The following is an 18,687-nucleotide window of genomic DNA, read 5'->3' as shown; positions in this document are numbered from 1 at the left end:
TCACCATGTTGCCTGAGATGGTCTCAAATTTTTGGGCTCAAGTGATCCATCTGCCTCAGCCTCTCAAAGTGGTGGGATTATAGGCATCAGCCACCACACCTGGCAGCTCTACCCTTTTAAATTTTTAATTGCACATACATTAATGTTAACTTTAGGCACAACATTGTACAGCAGATCTCTAGAGCTTATTCTTCCTGCTTGACTCAAGTTTAATGCCTGTTAATTATTAACTTCCACTTCTACTTACCCCTCACCCCAACACAGCAACCAGCATTCCACTCTTTGATTCTATGAATTTGACTACTTTAGATATATAAATGTAAACATGCAGTATCTGTCTTTCTGTGACTGTCTTATTTCAGTTAGCATAATATCCTAATGATTAATCCATATTGTCATATGAATTTCCTTCTTTTTAAAGGCTGAATAAACATTGTATGAATATACATTTCGTTTTTTTTCCTTTTCATGTGAGATTGGTAACCTGCCCATGTTGTAACAAGCTTCAAGGGTGGCACATCTTACACATGTGCATGGACACCCCATCATGACACTTAAAAACTACAAAAGGATCTATACTACATTTTTTTTTTTTTTTGAGGCAGGGTCTCGCTCTGTCACCCAGGCTGGAGTGAGGTGGCACAAACAGGGCCCACTGCAGCCTCAACTTCCTGGGCTCAAGTGATCCTCCCACTTCAGCCTCCTGAGTAGCTGGGACCACAGGCGTGCATCACCACACCTGGCTAATTTAAAAAATTTTTTTTGTAGAGACAGGGTCTTATCACCAGGCTGGTCTCGAACTCCTGGGCTCAAGTGATCCTCCCACCTTGGCCCCCCAAAGTGCTGAGATTACAGGTGTGAGCCACCATGCCCAGCCCACATTTCTTCTTTTTATGTTTTTAATTTTTGTGGGTACATAGTAGGTGTATGTATTTATGGGATACATGAGATTACCCATTCATTTGGCGATGGACATTTAGGTTGTTTCCAGATATATGTCTGAGGTTACTTTTTCCCAATCTATGGCTTGCATTTTCCGTAACCTTGTTTCTTAAAGAAGAAAAGTTTTAATTGTATTGAAGTTTCTTACAACATTTTTCTTTTATGGCTCATCCTTTTTGGTACTGTTCACGAAAACTGTGTAACCCAATAGAGCAAAGATTTTTTTCCTATGTGTTCCTATAGAAGTTTTATCATTTTAGCTCATACTAATTTTCTGAATGATGTGTGGTAAGGGCCAAGATTCATTTCATTCTATACAGACCAGTTGTTCTAGTACTGTGTACTGAAAGACTACCCTTTCTCTTGCATTACATCAGCATTTTTTGTTAAACAGGAACTGATCATACATATGTGTATATATTCTCTTGCTGTCTCACACACACACGCGCACGTATTTTTACGCTCTCCATTCCATTGAACAATATATCTATTCTCATGCCATTGCCGCTCTGTCTTATTATAACTGTGTAGCAAGTCTTGAAATGGAGTAATGTAAGTCTTCCAGTTTTGTTCTTTTTTGAAATTGTTTTGGCTATTCTATGTGCCTTGACTTTCCATACAAATATTGAAATCAGCTTATCAATTTCTCTGAAAAAACTTGCTGAGATTTTTATTGGGACTGTGCCAAACCTAATCAATTTGGAGAAAAATGCCACCCTAACACTATTGAGTCTTCTAATGAAAACAGCATATGTATTCATTGATTTATGTGGTCTTCGACTTCTCTCAGCACTGTTTTATAGTTTTCAGTGTCCATTTCTTGCAAATCTTTTGTTGTATTTATTTCTAAATATTTAACTTTTATACAATTGTAAACACGTTTTTAAATTGTTATTTTCCAATGGCTCAATGATAGGATACAGAAATATAACTGATTTTGGGTTATATAAACACTGACTTTGCATTTTGTGGTGGTGTTAAATTCACTTAGTTCTTCCAGTAGTTTTTTCTGTAGATTCCTTGGGGCTTTCTACATACAAACCATGTTGTCTGCAAATAAAGACAGTTTTACTTCTTCCTTTTTTACTGTATGATTTTTTTTTTCTTTGCCATACTAGATGGCTAAAATATATAGTACAATGTTGGATAGAACATGAAAGCAGACAACTTTGCCTTATTCCTGAGTTAAGTAGAGGGCCTTCAAACTGCCACCATTAAGTAGGTGGTTAGCTACTGGGTTTTTTCATAGATTCCCCTGATGAGGTTTAGGACATTTCCATCTATTCCTAGTTTGCAGAGTGTCTATTATGAATGGGAGTTGAATTTTGTCAGTTGTGTTTTCTGCTTTTATTAAGATGACTGTCTTCTCAGTGTGGCGATTCCTCAAGGATCTAGAACTAGAAATACCATTTGACCCAGCCATCCCATTACTGGGTATATATCCAAAGGATTATAAATCATGCTGCTATAAGGACACATGCACATGTATGTTTATTGTGGCACTATTCACAATAGCAAAGACTTGGAACCAACCCAAATGTCCATCAATGATAGACTGGATTAAGAAAATGTGGCACATATATACCATGGAATACTATGCAGCCATAAAAAAGGATGAGGTCATGTCCTTTGCAGGGACATAGGTGAAGCTGGAAACCATCATTCTAAGCAAACTATCACAAGGACAGAAAACCAAACACCGCATGTTCTCACTCATAGGTGGGAACTGAACAATGAGAACACTTGGACACAGGGTGGGGAACATCACACACCCAGGGCCTGTCGTGGAGTTGGGGAAGTGGGGAGGGATAGCATTAGGAGATATACCTAATGTAAATGACGAGTTGATGGGTGCAGCACACCAACATGGCACATGTATACATATGTAACAAACCTGCACGTTGTGCACATGTACCCTAGAACTGAAAGTATAATAAAAAAAAAAGATGACTGTCTTCTTTTATTCTATTAATACAGTGTATTACATCAGTTAATTTTCAGATGTTAAGCCACCTTTGTATTTTATGTTAGTTTGCTGAGAGATTTTATCATGACTGGGTGTTAGATTTTGTCAAAGGCACATTCCATGCCAAGTGAAATGACCATGTGTTTTTTCTACTTTACTGTATTAATACGATGAATTGCATTGATTAATTTTTTTAATGTTGAACAAACCTTGCATTCCTAGGAAAAATCCTACCTGGTGATATATTGCTACATAATGTTCAATTTCATTTTTGCATCTATGTTGAGGGATATTGGTTTTAAGTTTTCTTGTGATGTCTGTGTCTGGTTGGGGGATCAAGATATTATTAGCCTAATAAAATGAGTTGGGAAATGCCCTCCATTTTCTGAATGCATTTGTGTAGAATTTGTATTTTTTTTCCTTAAATGTCTGATAGCTGTATCTAGTGATACCATGTGGGCCTGGAGTTTTCTCTGTGGGAAGGACAAATTCAATTTCTTTTAACAACAAATTCAATTTCTTTCAATAATAAACATCTATTAAAGTTTTGTATTTGTTCTGTGGCTAGTTCTGTAATCTGTGTCTTTCAAGAATATTATCTACTTCATCTAAATTGTGTGTACTTCTTTATTGATATGAAATTGTACAAAATGTTTTCTTTTTATCTTTTTCATTTCCACAGGGTCTATAGCAATGCCCCAGTTTTCATTCTCATTACCAGTAATTAGTGCCTTCTCTCTAACTCTTGATCATTCTAGCTAGAGGTTTAAAACTTTAATTGATGTCTTCAAATAACAAGCTTTTGATTGCAATAATTTTTTTCTACCATTGTCCACTTTCTCTTTTATTGATTTTGGCCCTTGTCTTTATTATTTCTTCCCTCTACTTATTTTAGAATTCATTCGCTCTTCTTTTTCTAATTTATTAAGGTCAGAACTCAAAACATTCATTTATATCTTGCTCCTTTTCTAAGTTAAGCATTTTAAAGACATAAACTTCCCTCTGAATATAACTTTAGCTGAATTCCACAATTGTGATATTGCTGTATTTTCATTTTCATTCAGTTCAAAATGTTTTCTTCTTTAACATATATATTATTTAGAAGTATATTAAATTCCAAATATTTGCAGTTTTTCTAGATCTTAATATTATTGGTTTCCAATTGAATTCCACTGTTCTCAAAGAACATCCGCTATATGATTTCAATCTTTTGAAAATCTCTGAAACTTGTCCTGTGGACCCACACATGGTCTATGTTGATTAATGTACCATGTGCATTTCAAAAGAATGTGGTTTATTGTTTTAAGGCCCAGAATATTGTGGCATCCAGACACTACAGCAGCTCCTATTACCCCCACCTCCTAATATTCATGCTCTTTGTGTTCCTCTCCTCTTAAGCATGGGACAGATCTATATATTCTAACCAACAGATTATGGCAAATATGACAAAAAGTACGTGATTACATTACATAAGATTGTAATCCATCTTGCTAGGAGACTCTTGCTAACTTTGAAGAAGCAAACTGGCAGCTTGTGAGCTGCTGAATGGCAAGAAGCTGCGAGGGCCTCCAGCTGACAGCTAGCCAGAAATGCAAACGCTCAGACTGGCAGCATGCAAGGAACTGAATGCCACCAGCAACCACATTAGCTTGGAAGTGAATCCTTCCCTAAGCAAGCCTCAGCTAAGACCACAGCCCTACCAATACCTTAATGACAGCTGAAGTGAATTCCTATAATTTTATGTTGCCTCAGCATCCATACTGAATGTTAAGTTGGACATTTTTATACCAGAAGCAGGTCTTAGTCACCCTTAGCACAGTTTCCAGTTCTCTACCTCCTCTCAGCTCCTCAATGTGGTCAATCCAGATAAACTACCTTACACAAGTGCCTCCTGGTAACCACCTCCCTAAGGAACAACTAGATTCAACCTACTTGACTTGCTCCACTGACCCCATACCCCCAAGGACTGCAGAAAAAAGCCACAGTAACCACCTCTCTGTGATGGTTAATATTGAGTGTCAACTTCATTAGACTGAAGGATGCAAAGTATTGTTCCTAGGTGTGTCTGTCAGGGTGTTGCCAAAGGAGATTAACATTTGAATCAGCGGACTGGGAGAGGCAGACACACCCTCAATCTGGGTGGGCACCATCTAATCAGCTGCCAGGGCAGCTAGAATAAAGCAGGCAGAACGTGGAAGGACTTGACTTGCTGAGTCTTCTGGCCTTCATTTTTCTCCCGTGCTGGATGCTTCCTGCCCTCGAACATCAGACTCCAAGTTCTTCAGCTTTTGGACTCTTGGACTTACACCAGTGATATGTTAGGGGCTCTTGTACCTTCGGCCACAGACTGAAGGCTGCATTGTTGGCTTCCCTATTTTTGAGGTTTTGGGACTCGGACTGGCTTCCTTGCTCCGCAGCTTGCAGATGGCCTATAGTGGGACTTCACTTTGTGATCATGTGAGTCAATTCTCCTACTAAATTCCCCTTCATATATACATCTATCCTATTAGTTCTGTCCCCCTAGAGAACACTAATACTGATTTCTCAGACACAGCATGACTCCATGAAATTTGTGCCTACTTGCTCTAAACCCACCAATTACAACTCCCTGAAGGAAACCTGCTTGGAAAATGCCCTGGACCCCAATAAAAGCCTCAGCCCACAAGTCCCTTGTACTCTGCCCTGTTCCCCACCCACTAGTTGACTATGCATGTCCTAGATGGCTCCCCACTTCCTGTTGGCCCTGAGAGGCATGCTGCCCTCTTCTCTCTGGCATCTGTAAGTAATAAACTGCTGTTATTTCATGTGTTTTGTTGAGTTGCCTCCCGTGTCTCACCTGACCGATACACTCGACCCTAACTTCTTTGTCAGGATTCTCCTAGAGAGTGGCTATCTGCTACTTTGGTAGGAATAAACTGGACACAAACGAGAGCTATAAGAGCATCTGCCAGGATATGCGAGTTTGCTGTGAGAGGGACATCTGGTCACAGGTCAGACACTTAGGCATGAGGGCACTTGCCAGGATAAAGAAATACCCATGAAAGGCACACTGTAAACATCTATGTCCAAATTCCTAGAGTCTCATCAGGGCAGGGCTAGAGTTTACAGCCACTCTCATGTGACAGACTTCAAGACTGCAAAATTAGAAAAAATTAGAAAAAAAAATACAACAGCAGCTTTGCAAGACCCTATAGCAGAGGACCCAGTTAAACAATGCAGGAACTTCTGAACCACAGAAACTGTGAAACAATAAATGTACGTTCTTTTAAGCAACTAAGTTTGTGGTATTATTATTATTATTATTTGAGACGGAGTCTCACTCTGTCACCCAGGCTGGAGTGCAGTGGTCCCATCTTGGCTCACTGCAACCTCCACCTCCCGGGTTCATATCAATTCTCCTGCCTCAGCCTCCTGAGTAGCTGGGACTACAGGTGCCCACCACCACACCCGGATAATTTTTTGTATTTTTAGTAGAGATGGGTTTCAAGGTGTTAGCCAGGATGGTCTCGATCTCCTGACCTTGTGATCTGCCCGCCTCGGCCTCCCAAAGTGCTGGGATTACAGGTGTGAGCCAACGCGCCCGGCCAGTTTGTGGTAATATTATTATGCAGCAATAAACTAATATAGCCCATGTGTGGTCTATGCTAGTGAATGTACCATGTACACTTGAAAAGAATGTACATTTGAAAAGAAAGTTGTTAGAAATAGTGTTCTTTAGGTCAAAGTTGTTCATAATATTGTTCAAATTTATGTTTTTGATTTTTTTATTTAGTTGTTTTATCAACTGCTGAAAGAGAAGTGTTAATACCTCCAACTATGACGGTGGGAGTTTTAAATATTTCCCCTTTAATTCCGTCAAATTTTGATTCATATTTTTCTAAGTTCTTTTAGCAGGCACACACACATTTATGATTGTTATATATTCCTGACTGACTTTATTCTTTATCATCATGAAATGTTTGAAAATTTTTATGTTGAAATCTATTTTACCAGATACTAATATATCCACTTCAGTCTTTTTATGCTTACTGTTTGCATGGCATATCTTTTTGCATCCGCTTTCTTTCAACTTAGCTATGTCTTTATATTTTAAGTGCATCACGTAAGACAGTATATAGTTGGGTCTTGTTTTTTAATTTATCCTAACAACCTCTGTCTCATATTTATTTTAATCCATCAATGTTCCATGTAATTATTGATATGATTGGATTTAGTCTACCAGGTTTATTGTTTGTTTTCCATTGCCCCTGCCCTTTACGTTGTTTTTTTTTGTTTTTGAGATGGAGTTTCACTCTTGTCACCCAGGCTGAAGTGCAGTGGCATAATCTTGGCTCACTGCAACCTCCATCTCCCAAGTTCAAGCAATTCTCCTGCCTCAGCCTCCTGAGTAGCTGGGATTACAGATGCCTGCCACCACACCCAGCTAATTTTTGTATTTTTAGTAGAGACAGGGTTTCACCATGTTGCCCAGGCTACTCTCAAACTCCTGACCTCAGGTGATCTACCCACCTTAGCCTCCCAAAGTGTTGGGATTACAAGCATGAGCCACCACACCCGGCCTCTTTTACTTTTTTTGTTCATTTGTTCCTCCTTTTCTGGTTTTTTTTTTTTTTTTTTTTTTTTGGATGTGTAGCTCTTTTGCCCAGGCTGGAGTGCAATGGCGTGATCTCAGCTCACTGCAACCTCCGCCTCCTGGGTTCAATTGATTCTCCTGCCTCAGCCTCCTGAGTAGCTGGGATTACCGACATGCACCACCACACCCAGCTAATTTTGTGTCTTAGTAGAGATGGGATTTCACCATGTTGGCCAGGCTGGTCTCAAACTCTTGTCCTCAGGTGATCCACCAGCCTCAGCCTCCCTAAGTGCTAGGATTATAGGCATGGGCTACCACAGCCGGCCTTGGTTACTTTTTTAAATCATTTGTTTCTCCTTTTCTGGCACTCTTTTTTTTTTTTTTTTTTTTTGAGACAGGGTCTCACTCTGTCACCTAGGCTGGAGTGCAGTGGCATAATCATGGCTCATTGGAGCCTTGACCTCCTGGGCTCCAGCAATCCTCCAACCTCAGCCTCCTTGGTAGCTGGGACCACAGATGCATACAACCACACCTGGCTAATTTTTTGACTTTTTGTAGTGACAGGGTCCCACTTCGTTGCCCAGGCTGATCTTGAACCTCTGGGCTAAAGTTCCCGGCTTTTTTATTTAGTTTTTCAACAACTTCATTTTAAAGTTTCTACTGTTTTTTATCTATAATTCTTTGCATTATTTTTTATTGGTTTCTCTGGATATTACAATATACATCATTAATCTTTTATTCAACTTATACTTAGTATTGTACCATTCTAACAAATAAGTCCATAACTTATATCTGCTCCATCCTTTATGTTATAGTTGTTTTACGTATTCCATTAACAAACTATAAATCCTACAAAACAATGTTTCAAGTTGTGATTTCAACAGGCGTATGTTTTATTTTAAAAAGGTATGATGATAAAAGCAAAACATGTTTGTATATTCCCAGATATTTACTATTTTTGATGCTCTTTATTCCTTTCTCAGGACCTGAGTGTCTATCTGGTTTCAATTTTCTTCAGCTGAAAGGACTTTCTTCAAGATATCTTACAGCGCAGGTCTGCCAGTGATGAATTCTCTAGTTGTCTTTTTTTGGAAAATGTTATTTTGTCATCTTATATATATATAAGGTTGCTGTTATATATATATATATATATATATATATATATATATATATATAACATATATATAACATATATATAAAAAACATAAAAATATATAACATATATATATATGGTTGTTATATCTTATATATATATCCTTATATCTTAAAGGATATTTTCACTGAATATAAAATTATGGATTGATGGTTATTTTATTGTTCCATTTTCTCCTGGTCTCCATAGTTTTGGGTAGGAAGTCAGTAATTAATTGAATTGTAGTTCCCCCATATATAAAGTGTCATATTTTTCTCTTTTTGTCAAGATTTTTTTCTTTATACTTGGCTTTCAACAGTTTGACTATTATGCACCTCATTGTGTTCTTAATGTTTATTATCCTGCTTGGTGTTTTTTAATACTATATAAATTTAATCAAATTTGGAAAAAAACTTGGCCAAAATTTCTTCAAAAATATTTTGCCTTCTTCTTTTCCCTCCCCTTTCTGTGTTAGACTGTAAGATATTATATAATGATATTCATGTTAGACTTTTATATATTACCTAACAAATCCTCAAGGCTCTGTTTTTTTTTTCCTCCAATCTTTGTCTCTCTCATCTCTCTCATCTTCCAACTGGGTAACAATTTCTACTGATGTATCTTTAAGTTCAGTTAATCTTTCCTCTTCTCCATTTGGCTGACAAACTACCCAACAATTTTAATTTCAAATGCTGTATTTTTCACTCCTGGAATTTTCATTTTTTTATGGTTTCCATTTCATTTCATATTTTTAAAATTTATTGTGGGCATATTTTCTTTTCTCTACTAAAAATGCCTTCCATTTTCCTGGTTCTTTTTAGATAAGTAATCCTGGACATATATGATAAATGTTAAGTTTTGGAGACTGAATTTTGCTGCTGGTGTGTGTGTGTGTGTGTGTGTGTGTGTGTGTGTGTGTGTGTGTCTGCTTATCATTCTACGGTTGGATATTTGTATCCTCCAAACCGCATGTTGAAATTTGATTTCCAATGTGGGAATATTGAAAGATGGGTCTCGGTTGGAGGTATTAGGGTCATGGGAGCAAATCCCTCCTGAATAGATTAATGCCCTCCCTAGGGAGTGAGTGAGTTCTCATTCTATTTGTTCCACTCAATTTGTCAAAAAGAGGCTGGCACACCTCCCCCCTTGCTTCCACTCTTGCCATGTGATTTCTTTGTGTACGCTAGGTCCCCTTCCCGTTTCTGTCATGACTTGAAGCAGCCTGAGGCCCTCACTAGATGCAAAGGCCCAGTCTTGAACTTTCCACTCACCAAATCAACCTCTTTTCTTTACAAAATACACAGTCTTAGGAATTCTGTTATAGCAACACTAAACAGAATAAGACTATCATGCAATTAATCATCTTGTTTGGACAAGAGCCACAAATCCTGTTTTTGCTTGTTTGTTTTTTGAGACACGGTCTCACTTTGTCACCCAGGCTGGAGTGCACTGGCACAATCTTGGCTCACTGCAGCCTCAACCACCCAGACTCAAGCAATCCTCCTGACTCAGTCCCCCATTTAGCCAGGAGTACAGGCATGCGCCACCATGCCCAGCTGATTTTTTGTATTTTTTGTAGAGACAGGGTTTCACCTTATTGCCCAGGCTGGTCTCAAACTCCTGAGCTCAAGCAATCTGTCTGCCTCAGTCTCCCAAACCCCGTTTCTTAGGCAGTGACTGTGATCTCTGTTCAGATCTTTTGTCTTCAGCTGAGTTGCTGAGCTCTTCAGCTCTCTCCCTTCCAGAATCCTTACCATTGCTATGTTTTCTTCAGATTCAGAGATTCAGTAAATCAACAATTGGAAATATTATTCTACTTTCCACAACAACTTACTAATACTATTTGGTATGTATGTATGTATGAATATGTATGCATGTTTGTATGTATTTTTGTTTTTGAGACAGAGGCTCACTCTGTTGCCCAGACTGGAGTGCAATGGCACAATCTTGGCTCACTGCAACCTCCACCTCCTGGGTTCAAGCGATTCCTGGATGATTTTTGTATTTTTAGTAGAGACAGGGTTTAACCATGTTGGTCAGGCTGGTCTCAAACTCCTGACCCTTGACTGATCCGCCTGCCTCGGCCTCCCAAAGTGCTAAGATTACAGGCGTGAGCCACCATGCCTGGCCCTATTTGATTTTTAATTGAACCAAAGTTTGGATTCTGCTATTTTCCCAGGCCATGAAGACTACAGTTTTTCCAGGTTCTGATTCTACTTGCCCTCAGACCAATTCATAATATCGGGAACTCACTCAGTACAATTCCCTTCTTCCAAACATGAACTCCCCGCCAGAATCTGCCTGCTGTGTTCACTCTCCACTGCCTTCAGGTTGCTGCTTTTTGTATTAAGTCCAGAGTTTATGGTTGTTATCTGCTAAAGGATTAGTCTGTTATAATTTTGCAAATTTCCAGAAGCAGAGCTCAATAATGTATCTTGTGACTATTGCTATCATTTGTACTTCTGCCTAATTTCACAAATTTAGTAATTCAGATACCAAGAGATTTAGTAAACCATCAACTGGTAATATTATTATTATACTTTCCACAACAATTTACTAATACTATTTGATTTTTAATTTAACCAAAATTTGTAAAAACTAATTAACAAATGCAAAGTTTTAAAATTATAATCCAAATTGATATACTTACCTAGCTCCCAATATATCCTTCTTGGCAAGGCCTATTCCGGCTATAACTTTTACTCTCACAATTCGTGAATTTTCCTAAAATACAAAAATTTAGATTTCATTTTCATGTACTTATAAGTTAACTAAGACACAATCTTTTAAAAAATATATATCAAATAAAGTAATTAGGATATTAAAATTAATTGAAGAATCTTTTTCAATAATTAATTTTATTAAAAGTTACACAGGAAAAGAAGAAAGTTATTTGTAGATGACCTGATTATTTACAAAGATAAGCAAAAACTTGAGTCAACTTATTACACTGAATAAGAATTTATCACTGCGCTCAAGAAAATCTAAAGCCAAAGTATTGCAACTAATATGAATTTCCAATTATTGCTATATACGTACACAAAATTGAAAGTTCATAACCATTTGTTTTTTGTTTTTTGTTTTTGAGACAGAGTCACACTCTGTTGCCCAGGCTGGAGTGCAGTGGTGTGATCCTGGCTCACTGCAACCTCTGCCTCCCGGGTTCAAGCGATTCTCATGCCTCAACCTTCTGAGTAGCGGAGATTACAGGCATGCGCCACCATGCCCAGATAATTTTTCTATTTTTAGTAGAGACAGGGTTTCATTGTTGGCTGGGCTGGTCTCGAACTCCTGACCTCAGGTGATCTGCCTGCCTCAGCCTCCTGAAATGTTGAGATTACAGGTGTGAGACACTGCACCCAGCCCATGATCATTTGTAATAACTACTTAGAAAAAGTTATTTTTTAAATCCCATTCAACAGACAACAGAGTATATAATAATGTGTGGATATTGTAATGTATCAAATATTAAATATCTTTGATATGATGGCATGGAGGTTTTATAAAGAGTGTCTTAGATTTAAGAGATACATACTGAAGTGCTTAGGGATAAAGTATCATAAAGCTTGCAACTTATTTTCAAATAACTTACCAAATAAAAAATTGAACATAACTATGCTGTGTGTGTGTGTGTGTGTGTGTGTGTGTGTGTGTGTGTGTGTGTACGCAAATAGAGGGGAATAAGCAAAATGTTACCAATTTGTGGATCTAGTTCTTGGGTATACAGGTGTATACTGTACTACTTATATTACTCTTTTAACTGTTCTGTAGGTTTGAAATTGTTCAAAATAAAAAGGTAAGAAAATATAAAACATTATGCATATTTTTTAAAAAATTCACAAGTTACAAAACTATTAGAACAGAAATAAAATTAATAAGAAACATAAAAAACCTTCATAGATAACATTATAAAATATTGCCGGTTATGCTGGCACACACCTATAATCACAGCACTTTGGGAGGCCAACGTGAGAGAATTGCTTGAGCCCAGGAGTTCAAGACCAGCCTAGGCAATATAACAAGACCCCATCCGTCCAAAAAATAAGCCAGGCATGATAACTCGTGTCTGTAATCCCAGCTACTAGAGAGGCTGAGGCAGGAGGATTGCCTGAATTTGAGGTAACAGTGAGCTATGAACACCACTGCACTCCAGCCTGGGTGACAGAGCAAGACCTTATTTTTAAAAATTTATAAAATATTGAAGAATGTAAAGAAGCCTTCAATAAATGGAGAAATCCACTATGTTTATGTGTGAAAATATTTAATATTATCTTTTTTCTCCAAAGTAATCTATAAATTTAATACTATTCCCACTCTCCCTTCAAATTTTTTCATGGATCTTTACAAATAATTCCAAAATTCATAGAGAGGAGTAAAAATGAGTAAAGAAGTAAACAACATTCAATCACTATCTTATACTAAAATATAAAACCGAATTCCAGATAAAGTCTAAAAGTGAAAAGAAAATTTTTTTTAAAGTTCATTTAAAATTTTAGAATAGTTCTATAGCATTTGGAAAGATTTAAAAAATACAACCCTAATCGCAAAAATTATTAAATTCCACAATAATACAATTATATACCTTTAGTATGAGAAAAAATATCATGTGCAAAATGAAAAAAAAAGGGGATATTTTAGATACTTCTTCCTGTAGATGTATTTAAAATATCTACAGAAGTATCTAAAATATACATCAAGACAAATGATAATTATCCAGAATATGTGAATAACTCCTAAACATCAATATGTAAAATATAATTAACCTAGTACAAGATACCATATAGAATGGCTAAGAAATACATGAAAAGATAATCTCACCGGTCAGCAGAAAGAGCTCTAATGCACTGTTGGTGGGAGTGTGAATTGATGGATCATTCTAAAGAGATGTTTGACACGCTTACTAAAGTTCTAAAACAAAAACCCAGGAACTGTATTTTTAGATGTTTCCCTAGATAAATGTACATCTATGTACACAAGGACTTAAGTACAACAGTATTTACAGGAGCATTTTTTAAGATCAACCAATATGGAGGAGGAGGCGGAGCAAGATGGCTCATTAGAACCCTCCAGTGAGAGTCCCCACCAAGGAACATCAAATTAAACAATAATTCTAACAAGAAAGCACCTACATAAGAACCAAAAATCAGGTGACTGATCATAGTACCTAGTTTTAACATCGTATCAAGGAAAGAGGCACTGAAGAGGGTAGGAAAGACAGTCTTGAATTGCCCACACCACCCCTCCCACATGCCCTGGCAGTGCAGTGTGGTGGCTGAGAGAGAATCTATGCCTTTGCGGGAGGAAAGGCAAAGTGATTGTGGGACTTTGCATTGGAACTCAGTGCTGCCCTGTCGCAGTGGAAGGCAACACAGGGCAGAAGTCAGCTGGCACCCACGGAGGGAGTATTTAGACCAGCCTCAGCCAGAAGGGAATCGTCCATCCCAGCAGTTTAAGGCTAAGTTTGGGCAAGCCTTGCCCCTGTAGGCTAAAGCACTCCGAGATTCCAAATAAACTTAAAAGGCAGTCTAGACCATGAGGACTGCAGTCCCTGAGCAAGTCCTGGTACTGTGCTGGGCCTGGAGCCAGATTTGGGATGCACATGAACCAGTGAGACACCAGACGGGGCGGCCAAGGGTGTGCTTGTGTCACCCCTCCTCCAACTTCAGACAGCACAGTTCATAGCTCCAGGAGGAGAGGTAAGAGTAGAGGAGACTATGTTCTCCAGTTTGGATACCAGCACAGCCACAATAAAATAAAGCAGCAACCAGAGTCCTGAAGCCCCCATTCTAGGTCATAACTCCCAGACATTTCTAGACCCATCCTGGGCCACAGGGGAACCCGCCACCCTGAAGGAAAGGACCCAGTCCTGCCAGATTTCACTACCTGCTGACTAAAGAGCTCTCGGGCCTTGAATAAACATCAGGGGTAGCCAAGCAGCAGCTGCCACAGGCCTTGGGCAAGACTCAGTATTATGCTGACTTCAGGTGTGATCCAACACATTCCCAGCTGTGGCGGCCACAGGGAGACTCCTGCTTAAGGAAAGGAGAGGGAAAAGTAAAACAAAATTGTCTGCAACTTGGGTACCAGCTCAGTCACAGTAAAAATAAAGCACCAATCAGACTCCTAAAATCACTGATTTCCTGGCCTTAGCTCCGAGAGGGCATTTCTAGACCCACTCTGGGCCAGAAGGAAACCCACTGCCCTAAAGGGAGAGACCCAGGCCTGGCAGGACTCACCATCTACTGATTAAAGAGACCTTGGGCCCTTAATAAATATCAGCAGTAGCCAGACTATAGTAGCCACAGGTCTGGGGCAGTGGTGGCCATGGGCAGAGACTCTGTCTGCTTGAGAAAATCAAAGGGAAAGAATAAAAAGGACTTTGTCTTGTAACCTGGGTACCATGACAGCCCCAGTGAAATAAAGCACCAAGCAGATTCCTAAAGTCCCTAATCCCACACCCCAACTCCTGGACAGCATTTCCAGACCCACCATGGGCCAGAAGGGAACCTACTGCACTGAAGAGAAAGACCCAGTCCTGGAAAATTCATCTCCTGCTGACTGAAGAGCCACTGGGTCTTAAATAAACACAAGCGGTAGCCAGGAAATAGTCACCACAAGCCTTAGGCAAAATCTGGTACTGTGTTGGCTTCAGGTGTGTCCCAACACAGTCCCAGTGATGGTGGCCACAGGATTGTGTCACCCTTCTGCCAACTCCAGGCAGCTCAGAACAGAGAAAGAGATAGAGAGAGAGGGAGAGACTCTAATTGGTTGGGGGAAAATAAGAGAAGAGAACAAGAGTCTCTGCCTGGTAATCCAGGGAATTCTCCCAGATCTTACCCAAGACCAGCAAGTTGGTGCCTCCATGAGACTACAAGAGTCACATCATTACTGGCCTTGGGGTACCCCCTAATATGCTCACATATGGCTTCAGTGACCGAAGACTTAAGATTCCCTCTGAATACTTGGAAAGCCTTCTTAAGAAGGATGGGTACAAACCAGTCCAGACTGTGAAGATTAGAATAAATACCTAACTCTTTAATGTTCAGACATTAGTGAACATCCACAAGCATCAACATCATCCAGGACAACATGATCTCACCAAACAAGCTAAATAGGGCACCAGTGACCAATTCCAGAGGGACAGAGATATGTGAACTCTCAGACAAATCAAATAGCTGTTTTGAGGAAGCACAATGAAATACAAGAAAACACAAAGAAGGATCTCAGGATCCTATCAAATAAATTTAACCAAGAGATTAAAAACCTCTTTGATTCTTATAAAGAATCAAGCAGAATTCTGGAGTTGAAAAAATTAATTGGCAAACTGAAGAATGCATTAGAATCTCTCAAAGGCAGAATTGATCACGCAGAAGAAAGAATTAGCGAGCCTGAAGACAGGTTATTTGAAAATATACTGTCAGAGGAGTAAAAATAAAAAAAGAATAAAAGTAACAAAGCATGCCTACAGGATCTAGAAAATAGCCTCAAAAGGGCAAAGTTAAGAGTTATTGGGCCGGGCATGGTGGCTCATGCCTGTAATCCCAGCACTTTGGGAGGCCGAGGCGAGTGGATCCCTTGAGGTCAGGAGTTCGAGACTAGTCTGTCCAACATGGTTAAACCCCGCCTCCACTAAAAATACAAAAATTAGCCAGGCGTGGCAGCATGTACCTGTAATCCCAGCTACTCAGGAGGCTGAGGCAAGAGAAATGCTTGAATCTGGGAGGCAGAGGCTACAGTCAGCAGAGATTGCGCCACTGCACTCCAGCCTGGGCAACACAGTGAGACTCCGTCTCAAAAAAAAAAAAAAAAAAAAGACTTATTAGCTTTAAAGAGGAGGTAGCAAGAGAGATTGAGGTAGAAAGTTTATTCAGAGAAACAACAGCAGAGAACTTTCTAAGCCTAGAGAAAGATATCAATATTCAGGCACAGGAAGGTTATAGAATATCAAGCAGATTTAACCCAAAGAAGACTACCTTAAGACATTTAGTAACCAAACTCCCAAAGGCCAGAGATAAAGAATGGATCTTAGAAGCAGCAAGAGAAAATTAAAAACAAAACAAAACAAAAAACAAAGGAGCTCCAGTACATCTGGCAGCAGGTTGCTGAGTGGACACCTAATAGGCAGGAGACAGTGGCATGATTTATTTAAAGCACTGAAGGAAAAAATGTTTATTGTAGAATAGTATATCCAGTGAAAATACCCTTCAAACATAAAGGAGAAATAAAGACTTTCCTGGACAAACAAAAGCTGAGGGATTTAATCAACATCAGACCTAGCCTTCAAGAAATGCTAAAGGGTGTCCCACGGTCTAAAAGAAAAGGATATTAATAAGCGATAAGAAATCATCTGAAGGTACAAAATTCACAGGTAACAGTAAGTACACAGACAAATACAGAATATTATATCACTGTAATTGTGGTGTGTAAACTACTCATCTCTTGAGCAGAAAGACTAAAAGATGAACCTATCAAACATAATAACTACAACAATTTCTAAAGACATAGACAATATAATAAGACACAAATAGAAACAATAAAAAGTTAAAAAGCAAGGAGGATAAAGTGTAGAGTTTTTATTAGTTTTCTCTTTTCCTGTTTGTTTTTGCAGAGTTAAATTGTCATCAGTTTAAAATAATGCATTGTAAGATGTTAATTGCAACCCTCATGTAACATCAAGTTAAAAAATCTACAATAGACAAATACAACAGATAAACCAAGAAATTAAAGCCTACCACTAAAGAAAACACTTTCACAAAAAGGACCACAAAACAACCAGAAAACAAATTAAAAATGACAGAAGTCCTTACTTATCAATAATAACAATGAATGTAAGTGAACTAAACTCTCCAATCAAAAGACATAGAGTGGTTGATGGATTAACAAAACAGTACCCAACAATCTGTTGCATACAAGAAACACACTTCACCTATAAAGACACACATAGACTGAAAATAAAGGGACAGAGAAAATATTCCATGCCAATGAAAACCAAAAAGAGCAGGAATAGCTATATCAGATCAAACGGATTTCAATACAAAAACTAAAAAAAGAGACAAAAAAGGTTATTACACAATCATAAAGGGATCATTTCAGCAAGATGATACAACAGTTGTAAATACATATGCATCCAACACTGAAATACCCAGTTATATAAAGCAAATATTGTTAAAGTCAAAGAGTGAGCTAGACTTCAATATAGTAATAGTTGGAAATTTCAACATCCCACTTTCGGCACTGGCTAGATCATTCAGACAGAAAATCAACAAAGAAATGTTGGACTTAATCTGCACTGTAAACCAAATGGACCTAATAGATATTTACAGAACATTTCATCCAATGGCTGCATAATACATATTCTTCTCCTTGGCATATGGATCATTCTCAAGGATAAACCATATGTTAGCCACAAAAGAAGTCTTTAAAAATTCAGCTAGGCACAAGGGTTCATGCCTGTTAATACCAACACTTTGGGATGCCAAGATGGGAGGACTTCTTGGGCCCAGGAGTTTGAAACCAGCCTGGGCAACATAGTCAGACCCTATCTCTTAAAAACAAACAAAAAAACAACAACAAAAAAACAGGCAGAGTGGTACTCCCAGCTCGTCAGAAGGCTGAGGTGGGAGGATCACTTGAGCCCAAGAGTTGGGGCTGCAGGGAGCCATGACTGTGCCACTGCAGTCCAGCCTGGTCAACAGAGTAGCCCTGTCTTGAAAAAGAAAAAAATTAAAAAAATTAAAATCTTAAAAGTGTCTTCTCTGACTACAATGGAATAAAACTAGAAATCAATAATAAGCGGAACTTGGAAATAATACAAACAAATGGAAATTAAACAGTATGCTCCTGAATGATTGGCAGATCAATGAAAAAATTAAGAAGGATATTAAATAATTTCTTGAAACAAATAATAATGGAAACCCAACATAGCAAACCTATGGAATAGAGCAAAAGCAGTACTAAAAGAGAAGCTTATAGCTATAAGTACCTACATGAAAAAGTAGAAAAACTTCAAAACAAAAAAACAACCTAGATATGCATCTTAAAGAACTAGAAAAGCAAGAGCAAACCAACTCCAAA

At 38.4% G+C, this 18,687-nt stretch overlaps 1 protein-coding gene and 1 non-coding gene across 2 annotated transcripts in view; both read right to left on the bottom strand.

The window, feature by feature from the left end:
* The window catches only part of NEDD4 (NEDD4 E3 ubiquitin protein ligase), a 165,593-nt gene that overhangs the window by 128,718 nt on the left and 18,188 nt on the right, over positions 1–18,687 (bottom strand). Inside the window, exon 2 of the mRNA XM_003266957.4 lies at positions 11,264–11,337. Within this exon, the coding sequence (XP_003267005.1) occupies positions 11,264–11,337 (74 nt within the window). The remainder of the gene's footprint in view (positions 1–11,263; positions 11,338–18,687) is intronic.
* LOC115835781 lies at positions 470–573 on the bottom strand. Its single transcript, XR_004030800.1, has one exon. It is a non-coding gene; the product is annotated as a small nucleolar RNA U13 (small nucleolar RNA).

Source organism: Nomascus leucogenys, chromosome 6 (assembly GCF_006542625.1).
Source record: "Nomascus leucogenys isolate Asia chromosome 6, Asia_NLE_v1, whole genome shotgun sequence".
NCBI lineage: Eukaryota > Metazoa > Chordata > Mammalia > Primates > Hylobatidae > Nomascus > Nomascus leucogenys.
Note: the sequence above shows the minus strand (reverse complement) of the source record. Positions and strands in the feature narration are given on the sequence as shown.